Below are 14,839 nucleotides of genomic sequence, written 5' to 3'. Positions count from 1 at the left end.
CAAAAACGTACGGTCAAGCCTTATTAACATAAAACACGCCCCCCTTACACACATTTGAATTCAGCGCCCTTACGCCCGCCCGCTTTAGGCTACGCCGCCGTAACATAGCAGGCAAGTACATTGTGAATCATGTACTTGCCTAGCTAACTTACGGCGGCGTAGCCTAAACGCGCTAAGCTACGCCGCCGTAACTTTGCACCATTCTACCGGAATCTACCTAAATATTTCTACTGAAAAATCTGTTTTCTTATTAGGCGGTGTATAAAGTGTTCTCCTCATCCTCTGGATTCTTCTGGCAGACACTGGAGACTGAAGAGAAGCTGTGTCCTCTTTCTCTGAACATCCCAACGGACATGGACACAGAGGTGAGGCATCTCTCATGGACTGAAACTGTCACTGGGTCTTGTGTACAAAGATAAAAGAAAAGTATCTGCGTTGGTAACCCTCTTCCTACCCATCTCTGGCATCCTTTTAATAAGGTCTGTAAGCTCAGGGATGGAAAGGATCGGCAGTCACGTGACCACTGTGATTGGCTGTCACAGTGGTCACAAGATCGAAAACCAATCCTGCCAACTCCCATACTGACTGAGAGCTGACTTTGACAGCTTGGTCAATGTCCTGGGGTGCGAACAGGGCCGATCCGCCCTATAGGCTCACTATGCAAGCCGCTTAGGGCCCCGCAAAGCTGCGGAGGGCCCCCCAAATTACTAGAGGCCCTGCTTGGTGAGAAGTCCTTTTTGGCCCCTCACCCCGCTTCTCAACTCGCTGGCTGCATGGGAGAAGAGGTAAGAAGTCCGCACCCCCGCTTCTCACTTTAATGTAAGATGTCATTTCCGACAGCAGAACACCCCCTCCCCCGCTTCTCAACCTTAATCTTTAATGTGACATGTCATTTTGCTTAGGGCCCCAGGGAGGTCAGGCTTGGCACTGGGTGCGAAGTAAGTGCGCTTTCAGCACAGAAAGCTCCGCTTCCCATGGACGCATGTGTGGGCCATGTGGGCGTCTATATGTTTTACGTGGGTGGCGTAAATCCCAGGAACAAAAATGTTGTAAAATGCAGCCAAGTCCTTAGATGTGATGCCTACATTTATTAATTTTTTTCAAACTTTCATCCTTTATTTTTGTCTAGTAATACTGTCAGTAACACGCTTCCTGTCCTAGGACGACAATGCTCCCTCGTAATCTTGTAGAAGCAAGAAGGGGAGGGGTCATGTAGTCCCGAGATACAGTGAGGGGGAAAAAGTAGTTGATCCCCTGCTGATTTTATGCGTTTGCCCACTGACAAAGAAATGATCAGTCTATCTATGGTAAGTTTATTTTAACAGTGAGAGACAGAATAACAACAAAAAAAATCCTGAAAAACACATTTCAATAAAGTTCTAAATTGATTTACACTTTAATGCGTGAAATAAGGATTTGATCCCTTCACAAAACATGACTTAGTACTTGGTGGCAAATAGGAGCACTCCCTTTTAAGAGAGTGCTCCTAAGCTCAGCTTGTTACCTGTATAGAAAACATCTGGGAGACAGATATCTTGCTGAGTGATAGGGGATCAAATTCTTATTTCACTCATTAAAATGTAAATCCATTTATAACTTTTTTGAAATGCGTTTTTCTGGATATTTTTGGTATTATTCTGTCTCACTTTTAACCACTACCTGACGGCCGTACGACTATATACGTTCGCAGTGTGGTTCTAAATCTCTGGGACGCCGTCTTTATACGGCCTCCGCTCCTCCGGGCCACTGAGTCGCCGATTCGCGTGCCTGGCGGCTGCGATGTCCGCCAGGCACGCGCGATCAGCGGTTACAGAGACAAGGACGTGGATCTGTGTGTGTAAACACACAGAGACAGCGTCCTGTCAGGGAGAGAGGAGACCGATCTGTGTCCCTTGTACATAGGGACACAGATCGGTCACCTCCCCCAGTCAGTCCTCTTCCTTCACAGTTAGAAACACTATGCAGGGTACACATTTAACCCCTCCCTCACCCCCTAGTGTTAACCCCTTCAATGCCAGTCACATTTATACAGTAATTAGTGCATATTTATAGCACTGATCGCAGTATAAATGTGAATGGTGCCAAAAATGTGTCAAAAGTGTCCGATGTGTCCGCCATAATGTCGCAGATCGCCGCCTTTATTAGTAAAAAAAAAGGGAGGGGGCGAGCACGACACTCCACACCAGGAAGAAAGCCTTGCATTACTGTGTGGAGTTACAGAGAGAAGAACAGGAAGTGAGGATTTCTCAGAAGAAATAAGGAAATTTAAAAGCAAAATGGAAGGATGAGGTAAGTGAAGGAGGACTGCACTAAGGAAAAGGAAGCTATTTAGGAAAAAAAAATTCCTTTACAACCCCTTTTAAGATTTGGGTGTACGATAAGGGGGTGGTGAAACTGATGCTCAGCCACCTGTTTTTAATGCCCCCTCCCTTGGGACTACATCCCTGCGGGGAACATAGCATCTCCCTGCAGAGATGTAGTGCCAAGGGAGGGGGCGAGCACACTGACTAACCCCCAGCTAGAAGGGCTCGGATGATGGGGCAAGCTTACTGAGGAGGAACAGGAAGTGAGAAATTCAGACAAAGAAAAAAAAACATTTAGAAGGGAAATCGAAGGAGAAGGTAAGTGAACCAACAATGCACTAGACTAAAGGAACCTATTCAGAAAATAAAAAATGAACCTTTACAACCCCTTTAAGGTTAACATACCCTTTAATTTGTTTTTACTTTTAAATGCATCTTCTCTGCTCAGGTGGTGCCGGTCGTATTGTTTGACACTCTACTGCGTTGCCCCGTTGCATTTCACCACACCCTCCACCTTCTCCTCACAGCGGGGCTGGAAGTGTGTGGTCTAAGACTGCTCTACCCACAACCCTCTACTCTCCAGTCTGGCTTTGGTAAAGGTATGTAATGGCCGTGATTATCATACTAGAGGCTTGATCAGATTCATATATAATGAATAGTACACGTTCTTTGTTTCCAGGCCTGAATTCTAATGCCATTGGAGACGCGCAATACCCTCCTTTCTTGGCTTTGGCTCTGCGTGGGCCTCATGCACTGGAACTATGGGGGAACATATCGGGCCCTTGTGATCCCATGCTCGCCCGACTGACAGACCAGAATTCGCTGAGTGCAGTCTATGGTCAGACAAAAGAGAAGCCTCTGCTGCATTATTCCCGCACCTCGGGATGTATTCTGAGAGACCTGAGCCTTTGGTTTGGGGGGAGAGTACTATGTAATGACAGTATGAAGATTGGCATTCAGAACCCACCTAGAGGGAGGTAATAAAAGTCTTTAGATTTGCAGAAGCCATTTTCTGTGGCTGTATTGTTATATGTAAAACCATTGTTATTCTGATGTAATGTCTCTCTTAGATCTCTGAGCCCCACAGAAAAAGACTGCATTTCCCAGGAATCCCATTTGTGCCGTCCTGCTGCTTTATTGACAGCCACAACTCAGGGTAAGTGTTACAGGGATTTTTCAGTACAGGGGTGTGCCTTTCGCCTACTGGTCCAGTGTTTCTCAACGCCAGTCCTCAAGCCGCCCCAAAAGGTCATGTTTTCAAGATTTCCCTCAGATGAAACAGTTGTGGTAATTACAAGGCAGTGAAACTGATCAAATCACTTGTGCAAAATAATGGTAAGCCTGAAAACATGACCTGTTGGGGCGCCTTGAGGACTGGAGTTGAGAAACCCTGTACTAGACAATGGTCATGGCCATGGTATAAAGCAGGCCAATTTTAAAGGAACTGTATGTTGGTTTTGTGTATATTTAGCTAGATTCACATAGATGGCCGCAACTTTAAGGCGGCTTAGCTTAAGGCATTTAAGCTACGCCGCCGTAAGTTAGCGAGGCAAGTACATGATTCACAATGTACTTGCCTGCTAAGTTACGGCGGCGTAGCCTAAAGCCGGCGGGCATAAGGGCGCCTAATTAAAATTTGTCTGAGGGGGCGTGTTTTATGATATTAAGGTTGACCCGACGTGATTGTTGTTCCTTTTTAACTGCGCATGCGCCGGGCGCCTACACTTCCCAGTGTGCATTGCGGCTAAGTCCGCCGCACGGGCCTATTGATTTTGGCGTGGACGTAAACTACGTAAATCCCTATTCACGGACGACTTACACAAACAACGTAAAATTTTCTAATTTCGAAGCGGGAATGGCGGCCATACTTTAACATTACTATTCCATCTTTTAGATGGAATAACTTTAGGCCTGATAATGCGTTACGGAAACGTCGTAAATGTACTGCAGCGGCCGGGCGTACGTTCGTGAATAGGCGTATCTACTGATTTACATATTATACGCCGACCGCAATGGAAACGCCACCTAGCGGCCAGCCTAAATATTGCAACCTAAGATAGGATGGCGCAAGCCGTCGTATCTTAGATAGGTTTAAGTGTATCTCTGTTTGAGAATACACTTAAACTTAGGTTGGCGCAGATTCAGAGTTAGGTCGGCGTATATACTGATACGCCGACCAAACTCTTACTGAATCTAGCTAATTATCTTTGTGCTAAGGGTTAAAAAATATATTTATTTTTTTAGTCAGGTTAATAAGAAATAATGAAAGTAAATATTGTTGTCTCATTTATTCATTTAGCATGTTTTGTCTTGTGCTGCAAAAAGTTATTTGTTAATGGATCTCAATAACTCCAGCTTCAGTCTACAAATACCCCATCCCTTCCTTTTGAAATGGCTCAGTCTAAGGATTCAGATAGAGACATCATGCTTAAAACAACTGCCTCGAGCCATCTTTTGTGCTTTTCTTAAGAAACCCCATAGTGCTCAGGGATTCCTTTATCATGGGTGTTTTTTTGTTAATGATGTAACCAGTCAATGTTATGAATTAGGGCACCTTGACTTCAGTATGACATGTAAGCAGAGAGCAGAACCTAGGCAATGGCATGAACTTATTACTCTCAAGCTGTCCATGGAGCTGGAAACATTTGGAAAATACATGGTCCACTCCAGGTAAATAACTGATTAGGGCTCCACTGTAGCAGATGGGTGCTGGTCTGGCTCGTTGCACTCCGGTAAACTAGGTTGTTAAGGGAAGGGATAATGAACTCTAAGCTTCAGCAACATATCTTTTTATATAAAGAAACAATCCCATCATCATTGGTGAAGTGGCACTTTAGGACACCTTTACTTTCCATCTGCTGATCCTCCTTCGTGCTGTGTTTTCAAACTTTCAACCTGTTCACAATGGAGGAAGGAAAGCTTACTCTATTGCTAATAGGCTGAATGTTTTTAAGCACTAGTGCCGTTGATTGGTTTACAGCAATTACCAGGTAGAGAGCCACTCTGATTGGCTCTGTACATCATGGCTGTGATCACCTGAGTTTGTTGTCTGAAAAGCCATTCATAAACTACACTTCAGAAATACACATCCACGGCCTCTCCCCGCCCTTTAGTTTTACAATATGATGGTATGGAGATGTTTTAAGAGAGACCCTGCACTAGAAGACAACATATACTCACGCCTATGGAAGCCAGTTTCTCCGACCTCCCATTTGTTCCAGTGCTACATCTTTGGAAGGCCTCTTCGGCATTTTAACACTTCCAGGAGCGTCGGATGCCTATGTTCTCCACCGCAAACTGGTTCTCCTCTTCCGCACACTAAATCAGTGCAGAACTTGGCAGTGACAGGTCAGAGGAAGGAACCAGCACGCTGCTGATGGTAAAACAGGATAGACCTTTGAGGATTGATTGGTGGTCAGTCAGATTGGCCCTCCAATGTCAGGTGTATGGGCATTAAATATATTAATTTATTTCTTGGCTCCTCTAGGAGATATACTTCTTGCAGTCTCCCCTGCCATACCTCCATATGCTTACGGAGATATAATTCACACATGCTGCCAGCGAGGATTCAGTATTCATGGTCTCCGGAACCTTCGTTTCTCTTCTAAGCGTGCGGCCATGATGAACATGTCTTCAAGTCAGGTGTAGTATCGAACAAGTCTATCATCTGTAATGCTAGCATGCATGTAACAACAAAACTGATCAAAGTTGATGACCAATCCTCATTATTACTATATTACAGGTGTCGATCTTCTGCCCTGATAAACCTTCACCCCAACTAGAGGGAGAACCTTATACCGCCGTCCCAGAACCACGTCTTCACTGCTTGCTCCTCCTCCTTAGACGGGAGAATGCCGGACATCACATACCAGCCCTTGTTCAAGGTCCGTCCATGTGAATGCTTTTATTTATATTTTATATACATTAAATTCTATCTAAACCTAATCACTAAAAGCTCATCCTTAATGTAGACAGGAAGTTAGTGATAAACTTGCATTTTGATTAAATGTCTGTTTATGATACACGGGGCTTTAACAAACCAAATGTCATTCGGATAGGGTTTCGATTTATTTTAACTTCTTTTTTTTTTATGTGTCCTTTTATGTGTATTTATCTTACATATGCTGTGCTTAAAATGACTCTGTCCCTTGAACTGAACAAAGTCAGAGAGTCCACCTTAAGGCTCGATTCATATCTATGCATGTTGCTTTTGAGCGTTTCTGCAGTGCTTTTTGCTGTGCTTTCTGCGTTTTTACTGCGATTTGTGTAGTTTTTTATTTTTGACATTCACTGTATATAGCTGGTTGCTAAGGAGCAGGTCGGGAAGCCAGCTGCCGTGTCCTTAGCAGCCGATGAGTCATTAGCTGTCAGTGGGCATCCCCACTGACAGCTGAATGTAAAAAAACAATTGCTGGCTAAAAAAAATCATGAAAAAAATAGCGTAGGGGTCCCCCCCCAAGGACTTGGAGGGGACGACCCCATGCCAAATAAAAAATAATGGTGTGGGGTCCCCCTTATACGAGCATGCAGCCCAGCTGGTCAGGAAAGGAAGGGGACGAGCGAGCGAACCATACCAGGCTCTGCGCCTGATGATGGGGACATACTAGTCTCTGCGGCTGATGACGGGGATAAGTGCCTCTTCCCGACAACCCTGGCCGGTGGTTGTCGGTATCTGCGGGTGAGGGGCTTATCGGAATCTGGAAGCCCATCCCCCCCATGTGAATGGGTATCGGGTACATCATACCCCTACTCATTCACCCCAGATTTCGATAAGCCCCCCTGCCCCAAAGCACTCACACCCCCATGTTGAGGGCATGTGTCTGGTATGATTCAGGAGGGGGGGCACTCACTCCTCCCCTCCCTTTCCTGACCTGCCAGGCTGTATGCTTGAATAAGGGTCTAATATGGATATTGGGGGGGACCCCATGCCATTTATTTTCAATTTTGGCATGGTGGTGGCCCTTGGAAAGGGGGAGGGGGACCCCACACCATTTATTTTGTGTTTTTTTTTTTTTGCCAGCCGATAAATCATTGGTTGTTAAGGACACAGCCGCGCGCTTCTTGGCTCACTTCCCAACCAACTGTATACAGTGAATGTAAAAAAAAAAAAAACACAAAACGCAAATCACCACAAAATCGCTGTAAAAATGCAGTGCTTGCATTTATAATGCAGGTCCATTGAAGTCTATTACATGCAAAACGCTGCCTTTTGTGGGAAAAAAGTCCCCAACTCTTTCCTAAAATGCAGAGGCACAAAAATGTAAGTAAACGTGTTCAGTAGGAAAAAATTTAATCCATTTCTGCAAAAAGCAACACAAAATAACATTAGTGTGAATCGAGCCTAAATGTTTACTACCAGCTTGTGCTTTTGCTGCTTTTTTTTTTTTTTAATAAAGATCAGATCGCTATTGTACAATAGAGTAGAAAAGTGTATGTACGAAGCATAGTAACGCCTACATAGTACAGTCTTGTCTAAAGCAGGGTATACATGGACCAAAAATTGCCTGGTTTAGAAGGAACCGGATGACCTTCAGTCCATGTGTACTGCTTTCTCTTCTACAAAAGCCGGTCTAACGAATGGCTTCTGTCAAACGGTCATGCTGGAAAACCAGCATTCGATTAACACTTATAGCTAATGGCTGCAAGTGCTGACCTGTCAGGTGAACATTAATTTTTGGTAGCGGCTATAACCAGTCCCCCGGCAATAATTGCATCCTAAACATCCAAAATGCTGGTTGTACCCAAGTCGATGGATTGACCTGGGTAAATCAGGCTGCCCATACATGGTTTGAATCCCAGCCAGTCCCTGCAGAACAAGCCGAGATTTGAACCATCTGTGGCCAGCTAAAGTGAGATTCACCTTTTATAAATGTTCAGTTCGCTTTAGAGCTGCACGATTAATCGCGCAGAGAATCGCAATTCTCCCCACGGGATGACCCGCGATTCTTCTGTGTTCACCGCCGGTTTCATGTAACCAGTGTGGAACGCAAATGGCGCCAATATCTGAACCGACGTCAGCAGCCTGCGCCGCTGGATAGATGCCTGGGCTTCTCTCACAGTTCTGTACAACTGTAGTGTGTATCCATGCGCCACCCAGTGGTTGCCGGCGGTACTGCTTCTGATGTATAGAAAACAGACCAGTGATATGTCTATAATGTTAAAGACCATATAACTCCTATGAAAAAAGCAGAATCAAAGTTTGACTCTGCTTTTTTCATAGGAGTTATATGGTCTTTAACATTATAGAAATATCACTGGTCTGTTTTTTATATATTCATATTTTCAGATAAATCACAGGTTTGTTTATTTGGGGGGGGGGGGGCATTATGGCATTCCGCTTTTGAGAATCGTGATCTTTAGTCTAAGCAATAGAATCATGATTCTCATTTTGACCAGAATCGTGCAGCTCTAGTTCGCTTAGTGGGGGAAGATCTGTAGCATGTCTTTCAGAATTTCTCTTCCTCTGCATAAAGAGAATGAATAAGATCTTCCCGATGCTGAACTGTAACATTTCTTTGCCTAGCCAGCATTCACTCAAACTATAAATATAAGTAACCATAGAAAACTGCAGGTCACACCACAACACTGTCACTACTCTTGCACAGTAATTTGCCGCAATGCATTTGTTTGACATATAGTATAATCTGGAAAAGATGTAACTACTGTTCGCTTTGGTCCACAGAAGTGACTTGTAGTTGACCTGTGTACTTATAACAATCTCCTCTCTTTCCAGGATTAATGAATGATCTGGCTGAGCAGGGTCTTCTGGGGGTAATCCGGTGCAGGCTATCTTGTCCTGGCGATCTGCATCCAATGCTGTGTTTCCATGCAGCACCCTATTCAGATGCTTTGTTACAGGCACTCGGTAACTTACTTATGTGTTATAAGCCTAGTGCTTAAAGCTTCAATTTGCACAAATGATATTTCTGTTTTAGAAAGGAGCTAGTTGGCTAAATCACTTATTGACTTGTTTTATCATATGGGAACTCTAGTGGTGAGATCTCCTGGGTATTGTCTGAGGCTCTGTTAATGCCCACTATGGAATTGGTGTTTTCACCAACCCTAGGGAGCTATACTCCTTCTGCATTGTTCTTACAGATGGATTAAGGCAGAATGGGGCACTAGGCAAGGTGTCAGCTTTGGTCCTCCCATCCCTTTTATATTTCTCCAAACTGCTCCATTTTCTTGTTTGCCCTGGCATGGCCTGCCCCATTAGACACCAGCTGCCTCCAAGTTCAGTCGCCTTTGTGAAGTGACTGGCAGTTGCACAGATCTGACCCATTACACAATCCCTTCTGGTTTACTGCAGGAGCATGAAGGTTATAACTGCCCCCCCTAGAAATCCACTAGATCGCTCTGGATCTAGCTCTAATTCTTTATATACCTAATATAGCAAAAATCAAAGAGGGAGGAGAAACTCCCTAGTAAAGGCCATGACAAGTGTATAGAGATCTCACTGCCAGAGTCCCTACATTTTCCACATTTACCAATGAATCTTAATGTCAGCAGGATCTTTGGCTATGGATATTCAAATATTTACATATTGTTTACAAGCAGTAAATTGCCTAAAAATAAGCCATCAATGACCTATGGTATCTGCAGGTACTATGGAGAAATTAATCCTCAAAGTTCACAGTGAAGGCACTGAAATCTTAGCTTATCTCCGCTTGTTTTCACTTGCACCAAAGATTTGGCAGCCTGACAGCCTGCGTTTGTAAACATACACCAAGTGGTATAATCTGTTCAGCAGTGGACTGGACCATGGCTTTAGGGTTCTTTTGTGATCTTTGAGAGAATTACCCATGATACCTTTGACTATCGGTGTTAATTTAGTTGACAAAAAAAACATTTTCCTCATAATTTTCGTCAGAGGCATATTTCCAGTGACGAAAACTAAACAAAAAATAACCCACATTTTCGTCAAATGACGAAAAAGATGACAATAATGAATTCCATTTTTATCAAGGAACAAAGATGGAACGAAAATGTGAGGGAGGGATGTTTACCCACATGAACTTTGTTTCCTTGGAGCTCTGCCTGTAGAGCCTGTGAGTGTTTCCCCTCCCAGCAAGCAAGGAAGCGACTGTAGCGTGCTGCCTAGTAGTGTGACATGCTTAGCACTGTGCAGCATTGCAAGCCTCCACAGACTACCGTCCAGAGCACTGTGTGCATTACTTGTACAGGCCTCCTCAGACCACTGTCCAGAGCACTGTGTGCATTACTTGTACAGGCCTCCTCAGACCACTGTCCAGAGCACTGTGTGCATTACTTTTACAGGCCTCCTCAGACCACTGTTCAGAGCACTGTGTGAATTGCAGGCTTCTTCAGACCACCGTCCAGAGCACTGTGCAGCATTACATGCCTCCTCAGACCTCCATCCAGAGGACTGTGCAGGATTACATGCCTCCTCAGACTACCGTCCAGAACACTGCAGCATTAAATGTCTCCTTAGACCACCGTCCAGAGCACTGTGCAGGATTACAGGCCTCCTCAGGCTACCGTCCAGAACACTGCAGCATTAAATGTCTCCTTAGACCACCGTCCAGAGGACTGCGCAGGATTACATGCCTCCTCAGACTACCGTCCAGAACACCGCAGCATTAAATGTCTCCTTAGACCACCGTCCAGAGCACTGTGCAGCATTACAGGCCTCCTCAGACCACCGTCCAGAGCACTGTGCAGCATTACATGCCTCCTCAGACCTCCATCCAGAGCACTGTGCAGGATTACAGGCCTCCTCAGACTACCGTCCAGAACACTGCAGCATTAAATGTCTCCTTAGACCACCGTCCAGAGCACTGTGCAGGATTATAGGCTTCCTCATATCACCATCCAGAGCGCCTGTGTAGTTTGTTCAAACGTTAGTACCATAAATAATAACATTAGAAATTAGATATTTGATTTTTCTTTTTCTATTTAGTATTATATAAGGAGTTTTAAAATTCTAGATAGATACTTAACCACTTCAGCCCCGGAAGGTTTTACCCACTTCATGACCAGGCCATTTTTTGCGATCTAGCGCTGCGTTGCTTTAACTGGCAATTGTGCGGTCATGCGACGCTGTAACCAAATATGTCCTTTTTTCCCACAAATAGAGCTTTCTTTTGGTGGTATTTGATCACCTCTGCGGTTATTATTTTTTGCGATATAAACAAAAAAAGAGCAGCAATTTTGAATAACAAACATCATTTATTACTTTCTATATAATATTCCTAATAAAAAAATGTAAAAAATCGAATTTCTTCATCAATTTAGGCCAATATGTATTCTGCTACATATGCTAAAAATCCCAATAAGCGTTTATTGCTTGGTTTGCGCAAAAGTTATCACGTCTAAAAAATATGGGCTAGATTTACGCTGTATTGTTTTTTTTTTTTTTACTAGTAATGCCGCCATTACTAGTAAAAAAAAAAAAAACAATACAGCGTAAATCTAGCCCATATTTTTTAGATTTTTTTTGCGATTGCCAATTTTTAGCGGGACTGCGACATTGACACAAAGTGACACTTTTTGGGTTCCAGTGACACTAATACAGTGATCACTGCTAAAAAAATGCACTGATCCATGTATAAATGACACTGGCAGGGAAGGGGTTAACACTAGGGGGTGATCAAGGGATTAGGTGTGTCCTAAGGTGGTGTTTTCTAACTGTGGAGGAGAATGTTACACTGGAGGAAAAGTGAGATTGTGTTTCAGCTTAGCTGAAATAGAAGATCTCTCTTTTCCTCACTGACGGATAAGCGGCGTGCCTTGTTTACATTGGCACACCGTTGCTCAGTCTCTCCTGTGAATGATCGGCAAAATGCGGCGGACCATCGAGGCCGCCAGACCCGCTGATTGGCTCCCGCTGCATCCAGTCACAGCGGGAGTGGGGCTCCAGTGGCACGTGCACGCCCTACGCCGGGTGCAAAAAATCACATACAGGTACATGATTTTGCGCAGCCGGGCCGTCGGTTAAATAATTCATTACAATTTAACTAAACCAATTAGATTTTAGTCGACTAAAATCATTTTAGTTGACTACACTGTACTGGAGATTTTAGTAGACTAAAACAATTGCAGATGACTAAAGTACGACTAAAACTAAAATGGCATTTTAGTCAAAAGACCATGACTAAAACTAAATCAAAATTTAATGCCAAAAAGAACTACTACTTGTAAATAATATGTACATATGATAAGGATCTCCACAGATTGGTTTTGAGTAAAAGAATTGTGTAATGCTTCTTTGTTTGTGACAGGTGCAAGCTTACATGCTGTGCCAGACCCAAGCAGTGCAATCTTGGACATGCAGTCTAGGCGACCTTTTCCCTTTGACCCCGAAGTTGAAGAAGTTGTGATCCTGACTATGAGCGGTGGACAGACCCTGAAGAGAGCAGGCCACTTCCTGCGGCAGATTCTTCGACTCCGAGACAAAAAACAAGAGGCTGTCTCAGGTAGGGCCCTTTTTTGATGTCAGTGTTTCAAATACAATTTTGATCTTTCTGCCCTCCAATTATTAAAGGCCAAGTACATCCTTTAACAACAAATAATAAATGCACATATTTTTCAAGTAAAAAATTTTTTTTCAAAGGGGCCTGCAAAGCATTGCCCCCGTGTTCAGTGGATTGTGGATGCAGTGCCTGCGGACTCTTCCTCCAGCTTTCTAACTGTACCGAGATATGTGCTTTTAATTGGAGAACTGGAGGAGCGGTCAATAGACAATGAGTGCGGGGTTATTACTGTACGTATGTTCCATCGAGAACTACAAGTCCATCTTCCGCAGTGGCAGACAGGTCTTGTAGTTTACTCATTCACAGATCTCTGTTAATGAATGATGCGGTTGTGTGGATAGAGTCCTGCACAGCCACACTGATTTCAAAAGTGAAAGCTGCTGTAGAGGTGAAGAACTGTGTTCTTGGGGAGGGGGACTTTATTTGGCACCAAGTTTCACGCACCCTAAATACAGGGGAAACGTGTAACCAAGTGTAAAAGCTGAAGTTGGCCTTTAACCACTTGCCTACCGCCTGCTGTCATTATACGACAGCTGTTTGAAGAGGAATACTGTTGTTATGGCAGCAGATAGCTGCCATAACCCCGGTATCCTCTTCTTCAGCGAGCAGTCGGCTTTCATATTAAAGTGGTCACAGCGGTGGATTCACCGCAAGATCACTTTTATCGGGGGTGGGAGAGGGAAACCCCCCCTCGTGCCGCGCTCCAGTATCTTGACCACTTACCGGACCCGCCAGGTAGTGCCGGAGATGCCGGGCCCTCTTCCCTCACAGGCTGGATGCCGAGCTGTGCCGATCCTGACCTCCCTGGGGCCCTAAGCAAAATGACATGTCACATTAAAGTTGAGAAGCGGGGGGCTGCCGAAAATGACATTAAAGTAGAGAAGTGTGGGGGGTGGGGGGCTCCACTGCCGACAGTGACATGTCACGTTAAAGATTAAAGTTAAAGTGGAGGTTCACCCAAAAACCTTTTTTTTTAACATTAGATTGAGGCTCGTTTTGTCAAGGGGAATCGGGTGTTTTTTTTTTTACAATCGAAGCAGTACTTACCGTTTTAGAGATGCATCTTCTCCGCCGCTTCCGGGTATGGGCTGCGGGACTGGGCGTTCCTACTTGATTGACGCATACATCGCGTCACGATTTTCCGAAAGTAGCCGAACGTCGGTGCGCAGGCGCCGTATAGAGCCGCACCGACGTTCGGCTTCTGTCGGCTACTGGTGACGCGATGTATGCGACCGTCGGAAGCCTGTCAATCAAATAGGAACGCCCAGTCCCGAAGACCATACCCGGAAGCGGCGGAGAAGATCGCTCTCTAAAACGGTAAGTACTGCTTCGATTTTAAAAAAACTACCCGATTCCTCTTGACAAAATGAGCATCCATTTAATGTTAAAAAAATATTTTCGGGGGAGGGGGTGTTCTGCTGAGATGACTTCTCACCAGGCGGCGGGGCCTCTAGTAATTTGGGGGGCCCTCCACAGCTTTGCGGGGCCCTGATGCCGAGTGAGGAAAAGATGGCCCCCGCTCGGCTCCACACCATTGGATGGCAGACGTCAAACGTCCCTTCCGCCCAATGGTCTTACAGGGGAATTTACATTTTGTTTTATTTATTTTTTTCTTGTATTTTAGTCTAAATATGAGATGTGAGGTCTTTTTAACCCCAGATCTCATATTTAAGAGGACCTGTCATGCTTTTTTCTATTCATTATTATTTATTTTTTTAAAAGACAGTGTAAAAATAAAAATAAAATTTTAAAGCGCCCCAGCCCACCGAGCTGAGCTCACACATGGTGTCTCCGCGATCGTTAGAGCCAGAGCAATAATTCTAGCACTAGACCTCCTCTGTAACTCAAAACTGGTAACCTGTAGACATTTTTTTAAACATCGCCTTTGACCTAAGGGTCAAAGTTTGTCGCCATTCCACGAGCGGGTGCAATTTTGAAGTGTAACGAGTTGGGTATCAATTTACTCAGCGTAACATTATCTTTCACAATGTAAAAGAAAATTGTTGTCTTGTTTTTCAATTAAAAAAAGTGTATTTTTTTTGC

General features: G+C 44.3%; 1 protein-coding gene across 1 annotated transcript in view; it reads left to right on the top strand.

The window, feature by feature from the left end:
- Positions 1-14,839, top strand: part of LOC120943324 — a 128,033-nt gene that overhangs the window by 40,200 nt on the left and 72,994 nt on the right. The window contains exons 12-19 of the mRNA XM_040356558.1: positions 255-365; positions 2,752-2,902; positions 2,983-3,280; positions 3,374-3,459; positions 5,791-5,945; positions 6,046-6,187; positions 9,037-9,168; positions 12,545-12,739. Coding sequence (XP_040212492.1) covers positions 255-365; positions 2,752-2,902; positions 2,983-3,280; positions 3,374-3,459; positions 5,791-5,945; positions 6,046-6,187; positions 9,037-9,168; positions 12,545-12,739 — 1,270 coding nt within the window. The remainder of the gene's footprint in view (positions 1-254; positions 366-2,751; positions 2,903-2,982; positions 3,281-3,373; positions 3,460-5,790; positions 5,946-6,045; positions 6,188-9,036; positions 9,169-12,544; positions 12,740-14,839) is intronic.

The sequence above is a fragment of the Rana temporaria genome, chromosome 6 (genome assembly GCF_905171775.1).
Source record: "Rana temporaria chromosome 6, aRanTem1.1, whole genome shotgun sequence".
NCBI lineage: Eukaryota > Metazoa > Chordata > Amphibia > Anura > Ranidae > Rana > Rana temporaria.
This window is presented reverse-complemented; position numbering and strand designations above follow the sequence as displayed.